This window comes from Osmia bicornis, unplaced genomic scaffold (assembly GCF_907164935.1).
Source record: "Osmia bicornis bicornis unplaced genomic scaffold, iOsmBic2.1, whole genome shotgun sequence".
NCBI classification, from domain to species: Eukaryota; Metazoa; Arthropoda; class Insecta; order Hymenoptera; family Megachilidae; genus Osmia; species Osmia bicornis.
The window spans coordinates 1,475,416-1,498,218 of record NW_025791458.1 but is presented as its reverse complement, the minus strand read 5'-3'; the positions used below and the strand labels follow the sequence as shown (position 1 = coordinate 1,498,218).

Below are 22,803 nucleotides of genomic sequence, written 5' to 3'. Positions count from 1 at the left end.
AGTAAGAGATGTGATAGTAGATGAAATTAATTACTTAGAATCTTGGCCTGTAATAAAGGAAACTGGTTTAAAACGTGACTTATGTGAAACTGATACATCTCGAGAGGTGCCGAAATCAGTAGATATACAGTGTGAGCTTAATAAATCTAATAGTCAAAAATCAGACGGGTTAAACAGGAGAAAATCTGATAACAATGAATCAGATATGGTAGAGCCGAGAGTAAAAGTAATGTTAGATCAAAGGAATAGTAAATCTGTAACTGGAACAGATGTAACAGGAATGTTGGGACCGGAGAAAAATCAAGTAGAAGAATTAAAAGAAAATATAGAACCTAGAAGGAGTGATAGGATTAAACAACGCCCTCCTATAATATATAATGAACTTGATAATGACAATGATTATCTTTTGTGTGCTCAGTCGATGGTTTTTAAAATTCCCGCATCGTTTGATGAAATTAAAACTATGGTAGATAGAGTTAAGTGGGAACAAGCTATTGCAGATGAAATAAACTCATTAATCATTAATAAAACTTGGAATTTGGTATCGAAGCCAAAAGATAAAAACATTGTCGATTGCAAGTGGGTATTTACAATTAAACATGATGAGAATGGAAATCCTTCAAAATACAAGGCACGTCTCGTTGCTCGCGGTTTTAGTCAGAAATATTTGACTGACTATAATGAAACATTTGCACCGGTTGCAAGGATAGCCAGTTTTAGATTTGTGATTGCTTTTGCAAATCAACATAATTTGTTGATACATCATATGGATGTAAAAACAGCATTTTTAAATGGAGAGTTAAAAGAGGAAATTTATATGAAAGTTCCTCAAGGTGTGAAAAGCAAAGAAAATCAAGTCTGTAAATTAAATAAAGCCATATATGGTTTAAAACAGGCAGCGAGATGTTGGTTCGAGACATTTGAGAGATGTCTTGTAGAGAGAGGTTTCCAAAGCTCATCGGTTGATCGGTGTATATATATGTTAGATAGAGGAAATATATTAGAAAATATACAGGGTGGCCCACATAACTCTTAACAACTCAATATCTCGAAAACTATGACATCGATTTTAAAGTTCTTGGTCTCAAATTGCATGGATCTGAAGGGCCTTTCTAACTACATAACCATGAAGTGGCCCACCCTTTTTCTTTAATGGGGGGCGGGGGTACCTTTATAATTTTAAATGGAACCCCCTATAAAACGTTACATATTTAGGTTCTACAGGAAAAAACAAGTATATTTTGTCTGAAACATTTTTTGGTCAGTTATTTCCATGATCAGATTATAACAGTTTGAAGTTTCGACTTGTAGGTACTTCCTTGTAGGTACAATTCTTGAATTTGACTCAGTTATCCATGAAAACGTTCTCATCGTCAGTACGATGATTTAAATAACATTTTTCGCATGATGCGGTGCCATGCGAAGTTGGCACCTCATTTTCAAAATGCTATTTTTTCAGGTATTTCGCCGGAACTATTTCTGAAACCTATCAGGAACTATAGAACTATTGCGGGTGCAAATAGAACTGTTGCTAAAAGTTTTGTTTTTTGAAAATGAGGTGCTAATTTCACAGACGCAATTCAATAATGGTATTTCCGAGCGCTTCAAGTAGGTACCTACAAGTCGAAACTTTAAACTGTTATAATCTCATCATGGAAATATCTGACCAAAAAATGTTTCAGACAAAATATACTTGTTTTTTCCTGTAGAATCTAAATATGTAACGTTTTATAGGGGGTTCCATTTAAAATTATAAAGGTACCCCCGCCCCCTATTAAAGGAAAAGGGTGGGCCACTTCATAGTTATGTAGTTAGAAAGGCCCTTCAGATCCATGCAATTTGAGACGAAGAACTTTAAAATCGATGTCATAGTTTTCAAGATATTGAGCTGTTAAGAGTTATGTGGGCCACCCTGTACATGTAATATTATATGTGGATGATCTTGTGATTGCCACTGCAAACATTGAAACTATGACGAATTTCAAAAGATACCTAATGAATAGATTTAGGATGACGGATCTGAACAATATTAGTTTCTTTTTGGGAATAAGAATTGAACGCGATAATAATAAAATAACTTTAGATCAAACTGCTTATATAAAAACAGTATTAGAGAAGTTCAATATGAATGAGTGTAATCCGGTAAGCACTCCTATGCAAAGTAAATTAGATTATGTAGCATTAAATTCAGATGAGAAATATGAGGCGCCATGCAGAAATTTAATCGGTTGTTTAATGTATATTATGGGAGTCCTCTGGTTTAATGGGTTCAAAAAATCGAATTTTTTTTTTTTTTGCATAAATTGTTTCCTTAATATGTCTAGAATGTGGAGGTAAAGTGATTTTTCGATATTCGAAGCCATTATAAAGATACAGCAGTTAGAAGGGACAGGTGTTCGGAGCGTTGAGCGGAGCGCTTGGAGGTCGAGCCTATTGTTCTCTGTCGGCTTTATACCTGAGACCCTTCTGAACAAATAAATACTTATACAAGTGTAGACAAGTTTAAACAAATTTAGGAAAGTATTTGTGTAATTATGTATGTAGTGAAACTTATTTTAGTTTTGGTTTAACTTCGAAGAGCACAACATGTACGAAAAAATTTTTTTGAAACACGTGATCGGTTCAAAGTTATTTATTTAAAAAATGAGTGGTAGAAAAGGAAGTTCGGAAAAATGACCGGTCGGTATTTTTAATGTTCCTAATACGAAAACTTCTTAGGAACTATCAATCCCCCACTACGACGCTAGCCAATTGTTGTAAACAGTTGAAATACAGTGCTCGCGCGGTAGTTGTATACAGTTGAAATAAGTGCAGTTGAAATACTTACAATATTGTGGACAATTGTGTTGAATATATTTCTTTCGATTTACAGTTATTGTTGCTTGCAATATAAGTAAATTATGAATATTTTTATTATAATAAGGGAAAATATATTTAGAATATTTTTATCCAGTTTTGAAACTTTACCCTAAAAATGCTGAGACGTGCGAAAATACCTAGAATTTTAGAGGACATAACAAATATAAGAGAAGACTTTTCGGATATCGACCAAGATGATTTTGATCCTGAAATTGGACCAGCAGATATTTTAGAGGAACAATCAGAAGAAGAAGTGTGTATTTCCTCAGAGAGCGATAGTGAAGAAGAGAACATCCTGAATGTACGTAGACCAAGAAGACTTTTGAGATTGTCGTCATCTTCGGATGAGAATGACCGTCAACAAACTGAAATTGCTGCTGATGGAACTATCTGGACAAAAATAAAATCCTGGATTCACTCCAGAAAGGAGATCGATAAATCTCATTTTCAAAGCAGTAATTGGACCCACAGCATATGCAAAACGAAGCATAATGAAGGGCACTGTAAGTTGTGCTTTGTTTTTGATAATCAATCGACGAATGATAGATGATATTAGAACATGCACAAAACTAGAAGCTTTCCGAGTTCTTTGTGAAAAATGGGATCTATCTCAAGTAAAGTTTTACGCTTTGCTTGGAATTTTATGTAAACAGATGTTGGAGGCGATTCAGTGGGAATCTTGGTTGAATTGGTAGTGGAAAGGCACTGATAAAATCTATCACTGATTTGGAACTTCGAGGAGGAATTCAAAACACTATCACTTGTAATTCGTGTATTTAATAAAGATATTACTCGTCGTTTGTATAATTTACAATTCGTCAATATACTTGTTAATTGAAACAAAGCTGTTCGCTTATACTGAATTTTAATAATTCTTTCGGTTTTAATAGATCTGTTCGGTTGCTCTGATCGCCTTGATTGCTTTCGCACTATTAAATCGGATGCGGTTGCTCCACGTGGGAATCGGTAATCGCGGCGCTCTAGTCGCCGCTGCGACTGTTACTCTTTAAAATTTTGGTGAAGTCGCTAACGGCGTTCTCGTTCGTTATCGACCGAGAGCATTAGAAATTTTGTGGTAATTTCACGACACATCCGTGAACAGATGTATATATTATGTGCTTGCAATATTAGAATAAAATATATTTTATTTTCTTTAAAACTTTTCTTTGAATTTTTATATTTTGCCAACTAAATATCACACCGGTCAAAATGACCGGTTTGGTAGAAATAGGTATATAACAACTGTTGGTGGTTCTAGTGTTAATACCATACTCGACTTGCAAAAATTTGCAAAAGTATGCTAAATGTTAAAATGAAGTTAACGCTGACGCCCGTGACATATATTGGTACAACCGATACGCTCGTCAGTTAGTGGTCCTTTTTTTATAATTCACAGTTTCGTTGTTTTTAATTGTGGTTATTATTATCCTGTTTTACCATGCAAAAGATATAATTCAATTTTTTATTGTTCCTATTGGGCAAATGTCGGAAGCGGCTCAAGAAGCACGCCATAAAAATTGCCACAGATTCAGAGAGAGACACACCAGAAAAACAACACGATTCGACACTAGTCCGGACTTGTTAACAATGTTATTAGTTACCTCGGACCCGTTAATAAATACTTTTCGTGAAGTACCAAAAAAAAAACTCAACTTGTTAAGCGCCGAAGTATTTGAATTATTAGAAACAGATACAGACTGTAAGTGACTTTCAAAGAGGAATTGTTAGTACTGCTGCTGATGAAGATGAACAATCAGAATCGACTGAATGTTCTTCGGGTGCTAATGACTCAAGTAGCGAGTAAGTTAGTTTGTAATATAGTTTAAATAGTCATTATTATGTATTTTCATATTCACATTTTTTTTATCTCATAGTTACAGTGCAAGACCGTAATTTTATTTTTTTTCCTTTAACCCTTTGCACTCGAGCTGCGCCGATACGGCGCCCGGCCGATCTCAGGTGTGAACTGGAGCTTTTTTTGGGGGCATGGAAATTTTCCTGGTCAATTCATACCTTTTGTATAAACTAGAAAAGACCAAAAGAGGGGAAAAGCCACTGAGCCATTTGCGATTTCTGAAAACACTTGTCGAACAATTGAGAGGGTCATATCGCCAGCAACGAGAGCAATCGTCTACGTCGCATTCCGATGAAATCCGACTAAACGGGAAGCTTCACGTAATACTAAAAGGGACAAAAAGGGACTGCAAGGTTTGCTCTGACCGTAACGCGCCTGGAGGTAGGCGGGAAATTTCGTATTACTATGATAGGTGTCCTGATAAACCTAGGATGCATCTTGGGTATTGTTTCACTAAATATCACACCAAAACTAATTACAGAGTGTAATATTTATCAAAATTTGTTGTTTTCGACATATAAATGAATAAACTGGTGAAATTGTATTATTTGTATACGCTTGTTTGTTTATAAATGTTTTTAAAGTACCTGTAAAATGTTTACCTAATTTGGCCGAAATCGTCTCGAGTTGCTGGTTCGCGCAAGCGAAAAAGGCCTCGAGTGCAAAGGGTTAATTAGTCATATTTTTATGTAACAAATGTTTATATTGAAATAATAACTTATAACATAAAACAGGATTATTTTCTAAGGGTAAGAACCCCAAACAAGCCAAAAAGCATGAAAAAATATTTTTGTCCAGCTAGCACCCTAGTGTTCGAACCACTGTGCGACGTCCAGCTTAACTAAACGGAAACAAAATTAAATAAGAAAGGAAGATAATTTAGAGCAGCTTTTGAGATTTTTTAGGACGAAGATCAGAAACATCTATTTGTATATTGCACGTAGTAAGCCGCATAAGACGCGGTGCAATATGCAAATAGATGTTTCTGATCTTCCTCCTAAAAAATTCCAAAAGCTGCTCTAAATTATTTTCATTTCTTATTATGCTTGTGTTCGTTTTTCTCAGTAATCATTCGGCCGATTTAGTTACAATTCGGTGGGCCTTTACTACTAAGGGTAACACGCATTTTAGGAAAAAATTTTTTTGAAATTCGGCTTACAATAAGATTAGCAGCATCTTTTATGTTGAAGGTTAGAGTACAAATAAATCCACACATTTATAAGCTTGTATAATTTTTTCTATTCCGTATTTCAATATTCCCTGTAGCTCAAGTACGTATCTAGTATGATACTCTAGATGCTCTAGTAATTTGAAATTGATGCCTAAAGTAAATTCTGAGAAAAAGGAACTTGAAATTGGCTTATTTCCTATGTATCGTGGAAAATGCCCCCTTTACTTGATTCGCTTCTGCCGACGGCAATCATTATTAAACGCAGAATGAAAATTTTCATGCAAAGATACAATGTCAAAGGAAATAGAAACTGTATCACTTACCAGAATTCGAAGATGCCTGTGGTTTGCAGATGGAGGGTAGTAACGTTCTCCAAGTTCGATTTGCCTGCAGTTTTCGTTTCCACATAAAGAAACGTCGACCAAAAACGATGATTCTTCGATAAAGCCTTCTTCGCGAAAAACGGGCACTGAATTCGCAACTTCAGAACTTGTCTCGATACCCGAACAAACAGCTACAGAAATAAACCGACAACCGAAATTAATACAATTTCAAAGTATAATTACAAAAAGTTAGTTAGTAACACTGAATAACTAGCTAGACTTAACACACGTTTATACACAAGTTAACATAGCTTAATTTTTCTAAACCAAGAAACGCACGAGTGAGTATACTATAACACGCCCATACCGTTCGACCGTTGTATTCGGAATGATTCTGTAATGGCGACGAACGACAAAGGGTCCGTGTATGGTGGAGGGGGTTCAGCTCAGCGACGCAACGATGGTGGTGGAAACTTTCGATTTTGAACGACGCGACGCAAGCGGCCTTTGGAGAGGCGATTCGCTCATTAAACTTGTTGCCATCGTCAAGTCGTGTCTTCGATTGTATGCGAGTTTTTGCACGCGCTCGTGCGATTAGCGAAGGGCAAACATGTTTAATGGTCGGTGAACACGCGCTGTTGATACTTTTTCTTCTGGCTATAATTTAGATTATTATTTGGACGTTTTTGCGCCGCCTCCGAAAAAGTTGAAATGTATTTAGTATACTATTTAACGAGTAAATAGGTTTTATTAATAGCTGTTGGGTATTTGTATAAATGAAGTAGAAATTATTTCATATTTTATATTGCATTTCGAAGTCGGTTGTATTTTTTGTTAAAAATTATTTTATTTCACACTTTTTAGTGGAACGAGCAGTATTTGGAGGATGTCGTAAGGTGGTTTACCGTTCTTATTGGTTAATTGCAATAACTATAGTTTTTAACGATAACAAGTTCCATACATTTTTGTAAGTGGGATCATCGCGGAAATATCTCTTATTATAAAAATCATGTAGTGAAAGAAAGTATATGGAGGGAGATAGCGGATAAATTACAAAGATCACGTAAGTACTTTTTGATTCTATTTATGTACATGTACAGTGCGTAAATATTTCTTATTAACGATTACATTACTACGTATTTGTTGTAATACAAGTTTGTTGCCATTATATGGATCCTGATAGCGTATTGAAATAATGTCGAAATTTGTCGCGTACTTCAAAACCTTCTCTATTGCCGAAACCTCCTGCGCTAGCTAATGGTATCATATCTGTACAAATGCTTGTTTCTGGGTCTCTATGTTGAGCGGTGTTATTCCTTATATACTCATCATGCAACATATTAAGCCGGGTATCCACCGGTATCAAACGCCCGTATCGTATCACCGCACAGTGCGGTATTCAGTGGACAAAAATCAAATTAGTTATGGTTGAATCTTGATCTAATTGTTCGATAAAATCATCAGCCGGTAAGTATAAAATTCAAATGTACAAAGTAATACCCGAAAAAATCGCTAGGGGATAAATAACAGTCATTTATTTATTACAACCTAAAAACTAAAAGCTAAATACTAAAGAGCTTACTCGTAAATCAGTTGTTGTTTTTTTGGTTGCTATTAGTTTAATAGAGTTTTTTATATTTTAATATGGATCACTCACACAGAGGTATGCATAATTTTAATTAAAAAGTTAACAAATTAATATTTTTCTTTAAAATGCAATTAAACAAAAACGGTTTAAACTATCCTGTAAATTTGGTTGTTCTGTATTAATATGATGTTATAGTATATTACTATATAATTGGTTTTTGCTACTAATTGCTACACTAAATATTATTTAACTTTTTTCAGAGAAATCCATTCGTAATCGTGATCTGGTTGAAGAATGGATTTCTCAACGATCTTATGCAGACAAGATTTCGAAAGTTAGACAAAAGGTTTGTTCTATATTAAATGCGAACACGACATCCAATGAAATAGAACAGAAAATAATTGCTTTTTGTATGGCACTCGGGAAAAAATGGAAAGATTGTTCCCGAAATCGGCTCTATTTATTTAAACGTCACCGTGTGTGGCTTGATACGAAAATAAATATTTCACATATTCCAAGTACGTCAGAGACGATTCAATCAGCATTAAATTCTAGTCGAGGAAGACCTCTGAAGTCTTTTGAAGAGTCATCAAACAAAACAAAAAAACGCCGTGTGCAATCACTGTTATCTTCATATTCGTATGAAGAGTTGAATTTTGCTGCATTGTCAAAGAAACCGAGGAAATCAAATGAAAAGACCCATTCCCGAAATGGTATATTACCACACGAGCTTTTAGCATTGTACTTCGATCTAAGTCTTTCAGAAAGGAGATATGAAATATTAAGATCATTTATTAATAGGTTACACAAAGACTATTTCCCTTGCATACAAACCCTTAGAAAAATCAAAAATTCATTTTTACCACCTATCTCCGTTACGGAAACATCCGCCGAAGTTAACATACAAACTGTATTGAATACTACTATTCATAGTATTTTAAAATTAATAGAAGTTAAAGAAAGTAGCAATCTGAAACTTATATGTAAGTGGGGTTTCGATGGTAGTTCGGGCCACAGCCTTTACAAACAGAAATTTATTGAAAATACAAATAATACCGATGAATTTTTGTTTGTAACAGCTATGGTTCCGCTTAAATTAATAGATGTACGAGATGGAAAAGAATTGTGGGTCAATTCCCGCTCATCCTCCACGTTTTCTTGCAGACCACTAAAATTTATTTTTGCAAAGGAAAGTGCACAATTCATTAGGGATCAAGATGATGAAAAACTAATTGTATATCTATTGATACTACATGAAATAAGCTTCATTACTATGCCGATAAAATGTTGATTAGTTTATGATTTCTTCGTAAAAAAAATTAAAAATTCACAATATGCAACGAATACGCGTTCCAGAAATAAGTAAACACGAGCTATGTTGCTTGATAACTTTTTAATCTTTCCGATTTTGTAATTTTTTTATAAATGTTTTTTATAGATTCTTTTATGTCGAATACAAATTCGTAAACTGTTTTTATGTAGTGTTCATAGTTTTTGAGAAAATTTCACTTAAAAAGTAATTGCAAATTTTAAACTTTGGAAACGTTTCGCGCTCTTATAGTTTCTTCTATTCAGTTCACTTTTACACCAAACTAACCTGCAGACTTTCCCGAATAAAATTATATGAATTTTTATTACATTGTGATTATTTAAATATGTTTAAACGTCGATTAAAGTGATGCAGATACCCAAGACGCGACAATGTCTGTTGATATTTTTTAATTCACTTCAATTACTAATAAACTAGGGAAAATTCTAACCAGATCATATGAAAGAGAAAAATTTTTGTTAAAAAAAGGTTTCCAAGAAATCTATCAAATCATGTTCTGTTATGAGTGTACTTGTCAAATATTTGGAAAAATTATCGCAGCAGATTTGGTAAACGTTCGCAGGAGAAAGACGATCGTCAGCGATGAGTACCACTGTTGTTACTATGTGAAGTTATTACATTTTGATTGATTGTTAATATATTCATACAAGAGTCGACATTACATGTGTTAATCTTTTGGAGTTTCTATTATATATATAAAATATTACTAAAATTATATTAGAATTTAAAAATAAGGTTTTTCAAATTCCTTCAGGTAATATATAACAATTTCTGTCTGTATATTGTATTATATATTTTAAACCGTGGGCATTTTATCGTTTTGTTTATTGTTTATTTAATTTCACAACAGAAGAACTTTTGTTATAGAAACATGAGAAAATTCTCTCAACTTACAAGTGAACAACGTAAAATTGTTATAAGAATGCATAACGAAGGTGATTCGTACCGAAAAATAGCGAAATGTTTTGGAAAAACACCAGCTGCTATTTTTAAAATAGTTTCTGCATATAAGAAAGACGGACGAGTTTCTGCATTACAGAGATCAGGTCGTCCAAAAATTACAACAACTCGTACAGATACAAAAATTGTAAATATTTCAGTGTCATCCCCATTTTTATCGGCATCAAAGATACGAGCCCAGTTAAAAGATATAAATGTTCCGTGTGTACAAACTATTAGAAGAAGGTTACATGCAGCGGAAAGGTATGGACGTGTTGCGAGAAAATTGCCATATTTAAATAAAATAAATTTGAAAAAGCGGATGCAATTTTATGAATCACATGTATTACAATCAGACGACTTTTGGAGAAAGGTATTATGGACTGATGATTCTATGATTCGTATGAAATACAGTCATGGTAGGATGTACGTGTGGCGGAAACATAATGATGAATTATCATATAATTGTGTGAAACCCACATTGAAAAATATGAATCAAGGTATAATGGTCTGGGGATGCTTTTCGGCAAATGGCATCGGAAAAATTGTACCGTTATCTGGAAAAGTAAACTCAAAAATTTACCTAAAATTATTAGAAGAAGTAATAATACCTGAAGGAAAGCGTTTAATAGGTAATGATTTTATCCTCCAGCAAGATAATGCACCTATTCACAAAGCCAAAATCATTATGAATTATATAAAAAATAATAATATTAATGTATTGGATTGGCCACCACAAAGTCCCGATTTGTCGCCGATAGAGAATATGTGGGCTATTCTTAAATTAAGAATAGCTGAAAAAAGACCAAAAAATATTACAGAATTGAAAAACTGTATAACTGAAACTTGGCAGGAATTTACTCCAGAAGAATGTTTAAAATATGCTTTATCTGCTCCAGAAAGAATTTGTAAAATGTCACAAAGAAAAGGACATCATTGCGGGTATTAAGTCTTTGGTTTAACTATTTTTGTGTTTTATAACATTGTATACCAATAAAAAGTTAATTCTGTGAATATATTTATAATAAACGTTAATACTATAATTATTTTTGTTTTCTACACAATTCTTATTTATGATAATAAATTATTTCAGCAAATATGTAATTGTTATTACTATTGTTATTTTATTGTTGAAAATTTAAGCCATAACGTTACACTGTTTTATGTAAAATCGGTTGAACGTTTGTTAAAAAGATTAAACGTGTGACCGACATGGTATTGTTCATTGCATAGCGCGAATATGCAGTGCTAGCAGTGATACTCATCGCTGACGATCGTCTTTCTCCTGCGAACGTTTACCAAATCTGCTGCGATAATTTTTCCAAATATTTGACAAGTACACTCATAACAGAACATGATTTGATAGATTTCTTGGAAACCTTTTTTTAACAAAAATTTTTCTCTTTCATATGATCTGGTTAGAATTTTCCCTAGTTTATTAGTAATTGAAGTGAATTAAAAAATATCAACAGACATCGCCGCATCTTGGGTATCTGCATCACTTTAATCGACGTTTAAACATATTTAAATAATCAAAATGTAATAAAAATTCATATCATTTTATTCGGGAAAGTCTGCAGGTTAGTTTGGTGTAAAAGTGAACTGAATAGAAGAAACTATAAGACCGCGAAACGTTTCCAAAGTTTAAAATTTGCAATTACTTTTTAAGTGAAATTTTCTCAAAAACTATGAACGCTACATAAAAACAGTTTACGAATTTGTATTCGACATAAAAGAATCTATAAAAAACATTTATAAAAAAATTACAAAATCGGAAAGATTAAAAAGTTATCAAGCAACATAGCTCGTGTTTACTTATTTCTGGAACGCGTATTCGTTGCATATTGTGAATTTTTAATTTTTTTTACGAAGAAATCATAAACTAATCAACATTTTATCGGCATAGTAATGAAGCTTATTTCATGTAGTATCAATAGATATACAATTAGTTTTTCAAATTTCAATATTTTCTTTGATACCAACGTTTCTTTGTTTCAAACTCCAGGTGTTTACTTACTTTTGTTATCCACTGTATATTTTTATATTATACACGATGGCTGATACTAGTAGTACCAGTTCTTCGGTAAGTAAACAAATTAGTATAACACAAAAGCTGGATATTTTAAATAAATTAGAGGCTGGCGTAAGTATGAAAAATCTGGCATGCGAATATAATATAACGGATAGAAGCATTAGAAGAATTCGACAAAATGCCTTATCAATACGGCAATTCGCGGAGGATTCCAAACATTCGGTGTGAACACGAATTCGTACACCAGCATGTAACGACTTGAATAATCTAGCTGGTTCGTTCAGCGTCGTTTATTGGGTGATAAAATAATTGATAATATTTTATTGGAAAAAGCAAAGGAATTTCAGGAAGAAGGTGTTGACCCTTCAGACTTTACACCAAGCCGAGGTTGGCTTTGGCGATTCAAAAAATCTTATGATCTACGACTTATTAATATGCATGGTGAAAGTGCTGATGCCGATAAATGTGCCGCAAAAAGGTTTATTCAGCAATTTCCACAAATATGTATTAGAAACTAATGAAATTAGTGATGATAATTTATATAACATGGATGAAACGAGCTTATTTTGGAAGATGCTTCCAAACAAAACATTAGCAAGTGCAAACGAAAACTGAATGCCAGGAAAAAAAATTAAAAAAGATAGAATTACGTTAGCTTTATGTGCAAATGCAAGTGGAAACCATAAATTGCCAGTGCTATTTATTAATAGATATGAGAACCCAAGAGCGTTAAAGCACTGTAAGAACAATTTACTTGTAATATATATGCATCACAAGAATTCCTGGATGAACAGGGTACTTTTCCAGTCATGGTATGAGAATGAATTTAAGCCACGCGTAAAAAAACGTCAGTTACAAGAAAACAGTATCGGAAAGATTGTATTAATACTGGACAATTTCAGTGGGAATAAATTATCAGATGAAGAAATGGACGATGGGTATTTTCAAATAATGTTTCTTCCGCCCAATACCTCTTCTCTGATCCAACCGATGGATCAGGGCGCAATAGCAAAATTTAAAAAACATTTTCGTCACAAGTTATTACGTCAAGTATTGCAATATACTGGTGGAGTGTCAGATTTATACGCAGATTATGACAAAAGATTGCATAGATCTAGTTTCTGAATGTTGGGACAATATCACAGCAACAAATATTTTTAATGCCTGGAATAAAATTTGTAACCGTGAAACAAGATTAACCAATTTTCACACTTCGTCGTCAGCAACTACTTCATGCGATGCAGCATATGAAACAATTTCTGGCGAAGAAGTAACAGAATGGATCAATCACTGCGGAGAAACGGAAACAATAAGAGAAAATGATGTAGAAGAGGAAGAAGAATTTTCGCCTGTGCCAATAGAACAAGAAGAAATTGATAAATTACTCCACTATTTGGAAATGATTACAATTAGAGAACCTGAAATTGCAAATCAAGCAAGAGAAATAATAAATTACTATAATACAAAATAATTTTTATTTATTCTATCATTTATTCTGCTTATTTATGTTTATTATGTAATATGTATTTATGAAAATAAAACAATTTTTAATATGTATTGTTTTTTCTTAAAACTGTGGTGCAAAATATTGTAACACCCAGTATGTAGTGTCATGAGCCTTTGACTCCTACCATAACAATTGAAGATCGGTGACAAACACTCGGTACGCGCGAAATGCACTCCGAGGTTCTGTTTCCAAAAACTGGTGGGGATAGCGACGGACTCTTAAGGTGGGTACAGACATGCAACAGAACACAGTAACGTAACTCCGTCGTGTATCAAGTGTGGACGCCACACCGTAACAGTGTATCAGCGTAACATCGTAACATCGCAACGTCCCATCAATTGTCGGTTTTTCACCGTCACATCAAAGAAATGTTACGCATTCACGATACACCCCATCTAGGCAAGTTCGGACGTGCACACAAACCATGAACTGATAGGACTTATGATACGCCACGAGATTCTGTGTACGTCCACAACGTAACATCGTCGCACAACGACAAATGTTGCACAGTGTGTTGCGCGGCGGAGATACGTTCCTGTGTTCTGTTGCATGCCTGTACCCACCTTTATGTGGGCAAAAATGCGGACGCGGGCACCTCTGTATAAGCAAACCGCTCGGGACCGGACTTTTGCTTATACCGTGTAGTTCCACCATTGTTTGATATTTGCCGACTGCTTCGAACGTAGAAAAGGACAGCGAGTGAAAAAGAGGACGGTGCGTAAACAAACCGCTCTATATCGGTAAGACAATACTAATGCAACAACCTAACTTTGTTATTTTTCATTTTTTTTTTATAAAACTTTTCCCATGATATTTCGGAGATTTTTCTAATTAAAATGATACCAAACACGATATAATTCGGACCATATTTACTTGAAACAACTTATTATGTATCATCATTTCTATTAAATTAGAAAAAAGTTTTATCTCAAGTATTTGTTCAATCAGCTACCGTATCACAATAACCAGTTTTGTGCCCCCCCGTTACAATCGCTGAGCTTTCCCCCACCTCCCGCTCCGATACACCGTAAGCTATGAAAAACCCTTCCATCACCTTACCTCTTTTCCCACCTGCCGGTAACGGGCCGATGGAGGTGACGGAGGGAACCCCAGCAAGCTGCCACCATAAAAAGGAGCTTCGAGGCCGGCGACAGCCCCAGCACCTCTCCCCAGAAAGAGGCAACGCTGGACCCACGACAAAGGTCCACCAGCCCAACAACGGCGGAAAAGCAGCCGAATGGAGCCATCTGTCGCCGAGCCCGAAGACCACAGCACACAGCCGTCATCGTCGAGTCTCCGTCAGTCCCATCGATCCCGATTACCGGCCGATCGATAACAGATCAATCCTAGACCTAGGCAGACTAAGTCTACAAGAAGACAAGCCATTGCATAACGCAGGTATGAGTTTATATATTACTGGATGTTAGTATTAAATATTATGCATGGTGATTTAAAGAGAACTTTTATTAAGTCTTTTTTACAATTACAGATTGTAGTGTCCTTGGAAGAGAGCATCAGCGATCACAAGCCCAGAAAGGCCAGAAAGGTACGAAATAAGTATTAATATATTAGGTTAAGTAATCATAAGTGCAGGACAACACTGCAAAAAATATTGAATAAATAAAAGAATAATTAAAGTTTTTAATTAAAACCGGTGCAATTCAATTACTTCCATTAAACATTCCTTGTCGCATCCATATCCTAAAATGAGAGAAATGTATACAATTTTTTTTCTTACTGAAAGGAAATTGTTAACATTCTACTCTTTTTTATCATTTGTACATGTTACTAGCCATGTATGAAAAGCAGTCACTGTACAGAATACCCAGGCAATATCAATCCAAAGTTGATATAATATTAAAATAATTCGGATATTTCATAGTTTGTTCAAAAACGCCAGGCATTCTACACAATGCTTGCTTTTCATACAATGCTGATATCCTATACAACTGAAATTTTTACTTTATGTATTTCTTACATGCATTATTTGACGCCAAAGATTGATGTACTCCAAATCGAATACACTTTCTCGTAACTAAAGGTACTAAACATCCTCCACGTAGGGTCGAGCTCAGTGCGCCACCCTAGTTTGTACATACCTTCAGTTGATATTATTCGTTTGCATGTGTAAATTACACTGTGTATACTGTATACATGGCAGTAATACACATGCAAACTATATACTACTTTATATAACTTTATATATCCTTTACAGAGTAATTATATTGTATGTTTCCTTCTGCAGGTAATAGACTGAAGATGCTGAAGGACAACATCGTGGAGAAGCCCCTGCAGCAACGAGTCTACAGCGCCGTGGCAGCGGCATTGAAGGCAGCGCGGCAATGCAAGCGGCGGCAGATGGCAACCAAGGACCGCATCAAGAAGATAGAGCATCTCGTGGGTAGGTAGGTGTATGGCAAGTTTTGAAAAACTTGTCTATACAGTAATTCCTCCGAGATTGCGACTGTGGTCGGAATCGAAAGGTCGCAATGACGGTAGAGAGGACTCGATATTCTATGACTGGGCGGCAAGACGCTGTCGCCGCGGCTCGCCTTTGTAGTAAAAGAGGGTCGTAAAAGAGAAGGATAGCATAACAGCTTTGTTGTAGCCGAGGCATTGCGACTGTGGTCTCATTCCCATATTGCGACTGTGGTCGGAATCGAAATGTTGCAATGACGGTATAGGAGACTCGAAATTTGATAACTGGACAGCAAGACTCTATCTCCGCCGCTCGCCTTTTACTCCAAATAATATAATAGTCCAGATGTCAATATGAAAACTATTTCAAACCAGCTGCAATGCAACACCAACAAGATAAAGGATAAAGATTATTTTATTAGTGGATAATTGCGAAGCCCATAAAATGCCATCGGAGATAGGAAATAAGGACGGCTTCCAAATAATTTATTTACCACCAAACACTACATCGATCCTGCAACCAATGGACCAAGGAGTGATTGAGAAGACCAAAAGATTCTTCCGTCATTATATGTTAAGGAGGGTACTAACATACGAAGGAGGGGTACAAGAATTTTATAAGGAGTACAGTAAAACCTGGATAAATGCAACGAAAGAATGCTTGGATAAGTGCAACATCGCTATCCCCTCCACTTGGGGGGATCCCCCTAAGCCGAACCGAGCCGCTCGGCGAGGAAACCGTGTAATATAATCCGACCGTAATATCGATGTGACTAATACTAATTGAACGATAAAACTTTTTTATTTTTAACTTTTTCTTAATTAAACTTCTACTAACGCATTTGTGAGATTTTTCTGATTAAAATGACACCAAACACGATATAGTTTGAATTATATTTATAAACAATAGTAATCGAATAAACAACATAGAATTGACACCACAACTGAACATAAATGATATCGGCTGAATAGAAAACATGTGTACGGACACAGAGTCGGCATGTCGGTTGAATAGAAAACATGTGTACAGACGCAGAATCGACACCTCGCTTGGATAAATGCAACATTAAATACCCAGAATCGACACCTCGCTTGGATAAATGCAACATTAAATGCCCAGAATCGACACCTTGCTTGGATAAATGCAACATTAAATGCCCAGAATCGCCACCGTGCTTGGATAAATGAAACCTTTGAAACCAGAGCCAACACCGCGACTGGTTTTGATGTCGATCTCTGTTGCTTTTTGCCAACCTTTAACATCAATTTTAGCAAGTAATTATAATTGAAACTATATCGTGTTTGGTACCATTGTAATCAGAAAAATTTCACCAATGCGTTAGTAAAAGTTTCAATAAAAAAAAGTCAAAAATAAAAAAGTTTTATACTTCAATTAGTATTAGTCACACCGATACGTTTCGGCTCTTTCCTTTGATCATCGGACCTCTCTCTTTCCACCACTGTCTGTCTCTTTCTACGTTCACGCTTGGCTGGTCGTCGCGTGTAATCCGAGATTCGACACCTCGCTTGGATAAATGCAACCACTGGGTCCCAATGTTGGTTGCATTTATCCAGGTTTTACTGTATACAATTAAAGATTGTATAGAAATTGTACATTCATCATGGCAGGATGTAACAGAAAGTAATATTCGAAATTCGTGGAATCAGTTATTTCAAAGAGACAATACCACCATTCACCGAAGACGAAAATTCAGATTTGCTGGAAACAATCAGCCAAATTGCGGGAGATGATTGTCCGCGGGAATGCGTGTTAGATTATTTATCAGCTTGTGAACAGGCGGAAAGTGAAAATGGGGAACAGTTCATTGGAGAAAATGCAGCCGAGGAAATACAAGATGAACCCTATGAAGAAAATATCAGAGATGAGGCTGCAAGAAACGAATTAACAAATATCTTCGAGAGATTATCATTTTATACTGCAACAGCATCAGCACACATTCACTACATACTGATGTCATTAAAAACATTTTTCTTGGGTCGAGATAATTAAATGAAAGGTTAGTATCTTGTATCTATATTATTTGAAAATTTTATAAAATAATTTTATTTACGTATATATATTCTTTCGTATTTTTTAAGCGAGAACAATGAAAACCACGATTTAGATGTAAAGAAGAATATTATCGTATTATGTAATATTTTGGAGCAACCCGTTTTTAATGAAAGTAGGATAAATATAATGTCAATTATGTCGTGTTTGGTCTCATTTTAATCGAAAAAATCTCAAAAATATGTTAAAAAAAGTTTCAGACAAAAAATCGTTGAAATTAGAAAATTATATTGCAATATTACGAATTGCTAAGGTGCCAACTCACATCAAAAGAACCGCGGCGGGCATCGGGTTACACTGCTTGACTAACTCGAGCGAAAAAAGCATAAGCGTAGGAATAACGCACGCAAGGCGTGGGACCAGACCCAGTCGCAATGTGGGAATGAAACCATAGTCGCAATCTCGGAGGAATTAGTGTACCCCTGCACGCGATGATTTCCGCCCAGATGCGCAACGAAGGAAAACCCATCTACGGACGACGCTTCACGGAAGAGGAAAACGTACTAGCTTTAAGTATTTATAAGCAAAGCCCAAAAGCGTTTCGAAATTTGTCAAAATTATTTCTTTTGCCAAGTATCGAAACACTTCGGAAATTATTGTCGCACATTCCACTAAGAGCTGGAATTTGCGACCACGTATTCCGTAAACTCGAAGAACCGTCCGAGTCCTTTCCAAACCAGAAAAGCAGATACGCTATTCTGCTTTTCGACGAAATTAAATTATCGCCGTCACTGGTCTATAATCCTTCATTGGACATAGTTGAAGGATTTGTAGACTCCGGTTTTTCGCGTTCTTCGGATGTCGTGGATCATGCCATGGTGTGAATGTTGAAAGGCATAGACGGAGTGCGACCTTGGAAGTAACCTGTCGCATATACTTTTTGTGGAGGTAGTTCTTCCGCGGAAATCATTGTTAGGATGTTTAAAGAATTAGTTCGCCGTGCATGTCAGGCCGGTATTGTAGTTGTAGCCTCAGTTTGCGACCAAGGCATATAGGCAGTACGAATTGTAAGGCAATCCAATGCCTAGTAGATTGTTCGAAGCGAAATGCCTTTCAACAATCTGATATATTGCGACATGATATTATTGTAATAGATGATAATCAAATCGTGACGCTCTTCGATCCTCTGCACCTATTAAAGTGCATGCGGAACAACCTTTTGACTAAAGATTTGCAATTCAATTTAGCGGATAATCTTCCACGCGTGGCTAAATGGTCACACATGGAAGATTTATATTTTATTGATAGCAGTAATGCTTCTTCTCAGGATCGAGTTCTGAAGAAGTTTACTGCAAAACATGTAGTAGTAGAGAAAATTAGGAAAGTGTCCGTAATGACACTTATGAGTCGCAATAAAATTAAGAGTGTGTGCGGTACGCGTGAAATGCCTCTAGAAGGTGTTGACACTGCTCGATTCATTCATTTTATGAATTATATTATCGACAGTGTCAACCGTAGTCGTCCTCTTCCGGTAATAGATATGAACTACGAAACACCCAATATCTGGAATGTAGGCATTAATGTTTTTCGAAGCATGAAATTTATCAAAAGAAAGTTTGCGGATAAAGAACGTCCACTGGTAGTACACAATTGGATTAGAACGCTACAAAATTTTAAATTTTTGACAACACTTCTAGGCAATCTTGGATTTTCACACTTTATTGGTCGCAATTTTAACCAAGATGCCTTAGAAAATTTTTTCGGTCAGATTCGACAGCATGGTACGCGAAATACTAATCCAACGTGTACTGCCATCACGGGTATTATAGGACATTGCTCTTAAATTCCTATGCGCAGTTGGTAAGAGCGGATACTAACTGCGAATCTGAAGAATCCGCAAACTTTTTAATTAGTCTGAAAAAATATTTGTCACCTGCTCCAGCTGCATCGATGATCGAAAATTCTAACATTTTTCTAAATTATAATGTTTCGACAGCTGCTGAATTCACTGTATTAACAGTGGTTCAGTATGTTTCACGGGGTGTTCTGAAGAAGGACATCACCTGTAGATTTTGTTTGGCTTTAGTATTTGAAAGCAATGTTTATCTAGGTTCATTGATGCATGCTGCGTGTAGATCATTAATAACGCGGGTAGTATCTATTTGCCTCGCTAATATGCCACAGATAGCGCACACTCCAAATCTTATTGCGACTCTACAATCCCACAAAAAGTACATTATATGTAAAAAAAAGGTAACGCCAAGTAGTTTAGGCATGATTCTGAACATCTTTTTCATTATGCATAATTAACCTAAAGTTTTAGTTTTCGAGATATTGGTAAAAAACTATTTTTATTTTTTCTGCCTTTGTTCGCCGATTACTCCGAGACAGATGGATCAATTGGAACGAAACCTTTTGCATCTTGTAGAGTATGTCTCCCGATTGTTACCGTTACAAAAACATTTTGCATTTCTTCATTGCCAAGGATTATTATTGCAAAAAACAGAAAGTTTCTAATCTCAACATAGGTTGATTTCAATGACCCTTTAATATGTTGTCGGAGGCATGATGCTGAAGAACTTTTTTATTATGCATAATCAACTGAAAGCTTTAGTTTCCGAGATATTCGTGAAAAACTATTGTTACTACTACATTGAATTCTACGTATGCCTACGTGTATTCAACCGCCTACTCTGGCGGTGTATGGGTCAGAATGCAATCGTCTGTCTCTACTGTTTCTATACACATATCGCGTCGACCAGAAACCAATATACAGGTAAGTCTCGATTAATGCTAGTTCACATAGTGCGATATTCGGTTTAGTGCGAATTTTAAAATGATACCAGGTCGCATTTAATGCGAACAAAAATTCAGTTAATGCGAGGCTTTTTTTGATCCAGACATGGATCGAAGCATGCAAGTTAACAGAGACTTGGATAAAATACTGCGGGTTTATCATCACATATACGGAGATATGAAAAAGCAGAAGAAAGTGCAAACAACACTGTTAAAATACTAAACATGTTTATGCTATTATAATTTAATAGTATACGTATGATAAGGACCAATTCCTATATTCCAAATATTCGAATAGTACGAATTCAAATAATGCAAACAATTTCTGGGAAGTATTACTCACACTAATCGAGACCTACCTGTACATATATAATAACTATTGTTATTGCAAACTTCTATTCTTTAGCGCTACTCTGCAGGGAATGTACCGATCGCTATGATTGGAAACGGATCATAATCGGAGATATTTTCGCGATGATCCCAATTGTAAACATTTGTGGAATTTGTAATTGTTAATAACTATTGTTATAGCAAGAATCCTATTCGCTGGTGTTACTCTGCAAACAATGTACCGTTCGCGATGAAAGTTTTCCAATCTAATTGGAGATATTTTCGTGATGAGCTCGCTTCCAAAAATGTATGGAATTTATTATTGTTAATAACTATTGTTATAGCAAAAAGCTTATTTCTTGGTGTTACTTTGCAAGGAATGAACCAATCGCGATAAAATCGTTTGTAACGGGCAATGTGTTTAACTTGGGCCTTTTACAAAATGACCCGGTATTGTGTTGAAAAGACGTGCAAAATGTCCGTAATAAGTTTCGGTCAATCTATAAAATGTCCGATCATTATACAGAATATCTAGAGGGTGGTGGTCAATGTATCGAAACGCTCTTGTTACATAGATGTGATAGGTTAAATTAGGCTACATATATAAATCCAGCCGCCGCAGCCGCGGCGCGCCGTAAGGCAGCCGGCAACACTTTCCTAAGACAATAGTGTTGTTTAAATAATAACGAAAGCGATGCCGGCCGCTATGTATGGTTTCAATAATAATAATAATAATAATAATAAGTTTAACGTCAACGAACCGTGGGTATTATATAAAATGTCTGGGCCACTTGTGAAATACCTGCCCATTATATGTATACATTGCCCAGAAGAATGTGCAATCTACACAATGTCCGGTCATTTTACAAAATTTTCACGTTGAACACATTGCCCGTAACACCTTTCACATCTAATGCCGGCAGTACACGCTCGCCGAGGCGATTCGAACGCGAGATCTCCTGAGACGAGAGTCCCGAGACCCGAGATCCGAGAGTACCGTGTACACTCTCGCGGGGGCTACCCGTGTACTCCTAGTGTCGGCTTCGTTTCCTTTGACTCGTCCTGAAAGCTCGCGTCTAGGCCGAGCGCTCCGAGCACGAGGCGAGAGGGCACGAGGCGAGGCGAGACCATCAAGTACATTCTCGTACTCGCCTGGTCTCGGGTCGCCTCGGCGAGCGTGTACTGCCGGTATAATAGGAGATATTTTTACGATGATCCCACTTGGTATTCGTGGTTACGATGGTATTCGTTATTGTTGCGACAACAGCCGCAGATCGGCATCGCGCATCGTGGGCCCCCACCGCGGCGGCCTCCCCACTCCCGCGAGCGAGGCTATAAGTAGCATCGATCGACACGCGGATCGATGAGTTGCCTCGGGGCCTCGGCCTTGAGTAGACCTCCTAGAAGGTCGGACCGGAGCACCGGCAGGCTCGACGTCGCGGTTTGTTCAGGCGAAGAACTCACCGGCCGTCGGAACGTGACGTACGTCACGGGCTGGCAGCTCCCAATCGGTCCAGCAGCCGTAGGCGCCTAGCTTCGTCAGCCCCGAGGTTTGACCCAGGATGACGAAACTAGTGCGCGTCCGTGACATCCGCCGGTTTGTCCGCGGGGTCCCGAACGCTAGCTTACACGGCAGCGCGTCCG

The 22,803-nt window shown here is 36.3% G+C and overlaps 1 protein-coding gene across 4 annotated transcripts in view; it reads right to left on the bottom strand.

The window, feature by feature from the left end:
• Positions 1-22,803, bottom strand: part of LOC114882122 — a 340,169-nt gene that overhangs the window by 211,638 nt on the left and 105,728 nt on the right. For all 4 annotated transcript variants that reach the window (XR_006830495.1, XM_046289969.1, XM_046289970.1 and 1 more), the window contains one exon: positions 6,209-6,399. Coding sequence is in view for 3 of the 4 variants with exons in the window: in XM_046289969.1 (XP_046145925.1) it covers positions 6,209-6,399 (191 nt within the window). In the remaining variant the exon portion in view is untranslated. The remainder of the gene's footprint in view (positions 1-6,208; positions 6,400-22,803) is intronic.